The following is a 4618-nucleotide window of genomic DNA, read 5'->3' on the forward strand; positions in this document are numbered from 1 at the left end:
CGCAAATCTTCTAAAAAAATTATATCTTCGCAATGAAAATTGTCAAAAATATTTTGTATTACAATATATTTGAGTTCACTTTCATAGTTCAAGAGAAAATTGTTTTATCTTGGTTTTCTCAATCTGTTCATACAAGCCAAATAATTAGGTATATGTATAGATAATATTTTTCTGTAGGTATAGATAGAGATATTACGTAGGTATAGATATAGATATTACCTTCTAATATTTGTTGCGTGTAAAATTGTTTACAACTACTATTAATGAAATCATTCATTTTAAAGCATATGCTTAAAAGTATTCAACGTTACCAAAATGACAACACATGTATTGCCGAACCCGATTACAAATAATGTTGGCAATGCATTGGGTATCACCCTTCAACATCAACATCGCACCGACCGAACTGATAAATCCATTTTCATGTGAAAATGAAGTAGGTAGCAAGATGCCCACGCTCGGAGAAAATATCTAGTTCTAGTACTAGTACCGTGCACACACAACCGTTACCGTAGAGATCCTTATTCCAAATTTTTACTAGTACCATTTTGAGACCAGAAGGAACACCTCCATTTCGCTCCCCTCAGATTACAATCTTCTTTACAAGCAAAAGCATGGATCACTACTCCTTCTTGGCTTTGTTGTTGTCAGCGGCGCCGGTCGCTGCTTCGGGTCGGGCGCTGGCGTCACCGGCGGTCATCATCTTCTTGAACTCCTCGAACCCGACGCAGCCGTCGCCGTCGACGTCGACGGAGGCGATCATCTTCTCGCAGTCCTCGGTGCTGCATCCCTCGCCGATGCGGCTGAGGACCTTGCTGAGCTCGGCGACGGAGATGCGGCCGTCGCCGTTGATGTCGTAGATGTCGAAGGCGTCGCGCAGCTCGGCGTCCAGCTCGCGCTCCCCGCGGCCGCGGCCGTGGAAGGCCGCGAACTCGCCGAGGTCGACGTAGCCGTCGCGGTCGGTGTCGAGCTCGTCCATCATGGAGGCCACCTCGCGGCCCTGCGCGGAGGAGTCGGTGGCGGCGGGGGGCGCGATGGCGCGTGACACCGCGGCCAGCTCCGACGGCGAGATCCGGCCGTCGCCGTCCGTGTCGAAGCGGGAGAAGACCTTCTTGATCTCGATGTCCTCCGCCGCCGCCGGCTTCTTCGCCTGCTGCTGCTGCTGCTTCTTGCCGGCGCTCGACATGGCCCGCGGCGAGCTAGGTGAGCTTCGAAGCTTCAAGAACTCAAGTGGGCTGTAGTGATGGAGATCGAGGAGCATCCACTTGAATGTGGTCGGATGGGTGGAGGTTGCAGTGGGCTCTGGGGTATTAATACCGGCGAGCACGCGCAGAGGCATACGCGGGGAGGGGGGCGGCGAGCGCGTTCGCTTCTCCCGGTTGCGTGGGGCAAGGCGTACGGCGCGATGCGAGTCACCCTGCGGCCACGTTTGTGTCGCGGAACGGTTTCTGTGTCACGAAAATTGTGCTAGTCCGTGGAGGAGTTGGCACGTCCCGCGGTCTCCTCGTACGCACCCCTCATTTTCTTTTCCTTTCTTTTCTCTTTTCAGACAGACAGACAGAGAGAGAGAAATGCGAATTCGTTATGCGTGCGAGGCCCTCCCGAAACCAAACGAAACGAAACTCGAAAAATCAATCGAGGAGTCGATTGCTCTCTAGCTTCCCCTCCCCACCTTCTCTCTCCAGCCCCCCGATGCCGACGGTCGTGCCGGTGCGGCGGCGCTGCCGGATCAATCCAGGGTCCTTCCTGTAAATTCTAGGGACTTGTCTTTATTTGCTAGTTTCTTCAAGTCATGTTTGTGAAAATATATTGTGTGATACTACCTCCATCCTTGTTTATTGGTCCCCTTCCTATTTTGCGCCAAACTTTGACAGTAGATTTAAGTAATAAAATGTTAATGCATGTTACAAAAAATTATATCGTTGACTTATATATGAACATAATTTCACATGGTATATTTTGTTGTGACATGCGCTGACATTTTGTTAGTTAAATCAATGGCCAAATTTTGACACCAAATATTAAGAGGACCAATAAAGCATGACGGAGGTAGTATCTGATAGGATAAAGTCTCATGATCCTTCGGGATCCCACCTTTGTTCAAAAAAGGTTCATATGGTTTGGGAGATTTGCAAACGTGTATCAAATAAAATATGGACCCCGATAACGCACGTACGGTCGCCCTGGGGACATTCCAGGCCGAACCAAAGTTCGTTACGATGGATCAACGCTCACGAACATTTTCATTCGAGAGGAGAGCCCCCCAGCACGAACGCCCCTCCCCATCATGCCCAGTAGCAAAAAAGCCCAAAATTGTTTTCTTTTCTTTGTGACAAATTAAAGCCCATATTTGATTTATTTTTTCTCGTTAATTCGATCTGGGCTTCCAGTACAGCATCATGACTAGTCATCCCGAAAAAAACCGTTCGGTCCATGAAAAAAACACAGATCATGAACAATAAAGTTGCATGGCTAAAGTTGCCTTCATGAATAATAAGAGAAGAAAATAAATTGGCATGTAACTTAATAAAGTTGCCATCATGAACCAAGAAGAAGAACGTAATTTGCCGTGGTCCAATGGTATAATTTTCCATGCTACATAAAAATAAAATTGCCATGGTAATCAAATAAAATTGCCATCGTGGTAAAAAGAAGGAAGAAAAAATAATTTATGTTAATATTACAGAGAAAAATGTACACCATGGTTTATTTCAAAAATTAATGTACTTAACAAACGAATTATCATGGTATTATAAAAAAATGAAAAAAAAAGGAGGAGGTATGCAAAAACATATGTTTTCCGTGGTACACATTTTTTATCTTCCATGTTACAAGGAAAAGATTGCCATATAACTAAACAAAGTCGCCATCATGAAAAGTAAAGAAAAATAAAGAATTTGCCATGGTCCAATAAAATAATTTTCCATGTTAGGAAAAATAATATCTCCATAGTGGTAAAATAAAAATTGTCATCATGCCAAAATAAATATGAGAAAAAAGAATTTGCCATCATGCAAAACTAATATTTGCCATGATACAGAAAATAAAGTGGCCATTGTAGAAAAAATAATTTTGTCAACATGGAAAATCAAGAAAAAGAAAAGAAATTGCCATGTAAAAACAAATAAAAAGTAAAAATGCCATGTATGTTGAAGTACTTTTGCCATGACAGTAGACGTAAATTTGCCATGGCGAACAAAAGTGAAAATTGCAATGGCAATACCAAAAAGCAAAATTTTCCCATGTATGTTGAAGTAATGGCAATAAATGTAAGTTTGCCATGTCAATGAGTGAAAATATTGCCATGGCGAACCAAAAAGTGAAAATTTGCCATGTATGTTGAAGTAAATTTGCCATGGCAATAAATGTAAATTTGCCATGGCAATGAATGAAATGATGCAATGGCAAACAAATTTTGAAATTGCCGTGTCAATGAATCCAAAATTTGCAATGACAAAACAAAATTAAAAATTGCCATGGCAAAATCAAAGAAGGAAAAAATTGCCATGGCAAGAAAGGTAACTTTTGCCATGGCAGTAAAGATAAATTTTCCATGGGTAAGAAAAAAGTAAATATTGGAATAGCAAATACAAAATGAAATTTGCCATGGTAATAAAAGTAAATTAACCATGCTACAAAAAAGTAAATTTGCCATGTTCTTTAAAGATAAAAATAGTATGAATATCAAATTGCCATCCATTTGTTGTGTGACTATTCCATTATATGCTCGATGAACTAGAACTTGTAGGGCATATTAAAAACATGAACAAAATTGCCATGGGAATGCATGTTCAAACTTGTAGGGGCAGATTGTACCTACAGTGCTAAAACCAAACCTATAGACAGAAATTTACCATGGTAAAATGTGGGTTGAAAATTGACATCACACCTCTCCATGTAAGATGGTTGAACCAGAATTTGCCATGGTCCAGAAATATAATTTTCCATGGTACAAAAAATAAATTTGCCATCATGAAAGATAAAAAAGAAATTGCCATGGAACAACTAATTTTTTCCATTTTATTTTACCTTTTTTAAATCCTAAAGCTTTGCCATGCAGTTTTTCCCAAAATTTTCCATGTTGCTTAACGAAAATTGCCATGTTTTTTGTGAAAACATGGTCTGTCGTATTTTTGCCATGTACAAAGTAAAAAACGAGTTAAGAAATTGCCATGTTTTCTAGAATAACATGGCAAAAAGGATATACAATGTGCACATGGTTTGGCATGATTGAGAAAACTACAAATTTACGAGTTTGTTCTTAAAAAAACACGGCATTTTTTCTGAATTTGTAATGGTGACATGACAAATTTTGTGATTTTATTCTCGTGGAGAAGATGGCAAACTTAGGGACCTCATAAATCCAGTAGGTGGATCAAAGCAGATGGTCGATGAATACCATAGGAGCTAATGCATATATACTCGATTTGCCTCGACCGTGTACAGGAGGACGTATAGCAGCCTACAGGGCCTGCTGCAGAAAAAGAAGTGCCATTCCTAAATCCTAATCCTGAGCACGCGAGAGCTAGCACTTAGGCGGAAGCAGAAGCTGGATTCATGGAATAAGTTGCGTAGGAAAAGGAGGAAAGGATGCGAGCATTCGGGGCTCGACTTCCGC

At 41.4% G+C, this 4618-nt stretch overlaps 1 protein-coding gene across 1 annotated transcript; it reads right to left on the bottom strand.

Moving 5' to 3' along the window:
• Positions 1 to 546: 546 nt before the first annotated feature.
• Positions 547 to 1366, bottom strand: LOC123073809 (probable calcium-binding protein CML16). Its single transcript, XM_044496838.1, has one exon. The coding sequence runs from the start codon at positions 1337 to 1339 to the stop codon at positions 623 to 625; it is 717 nt and encodes a 238-aa protein (XP_044352773.1). The 5' UTR covers positions 1340 to 1366; the 3' UTR covers positions 547 to 622.
• Positions 1367 to 4618: the final 3252 nt, after the last annotated feature.

This window comes from Triticum aestivum, chromosome 3D (genome assembly GCF_018294505.1).
Source record: "Triticum aestivum cultivar Chinese Spring chromosome 3D, IWGSC CS RefSeq v2.1, whole genome shotgun sequence".
In the NCBI taxonomy this organism is placed as follows: Eukaryota; Viridiplantae; Streptophyta; class Magnoliopsida; order Poales; family Poaceae; genus Triticum; species Triticum aestivum.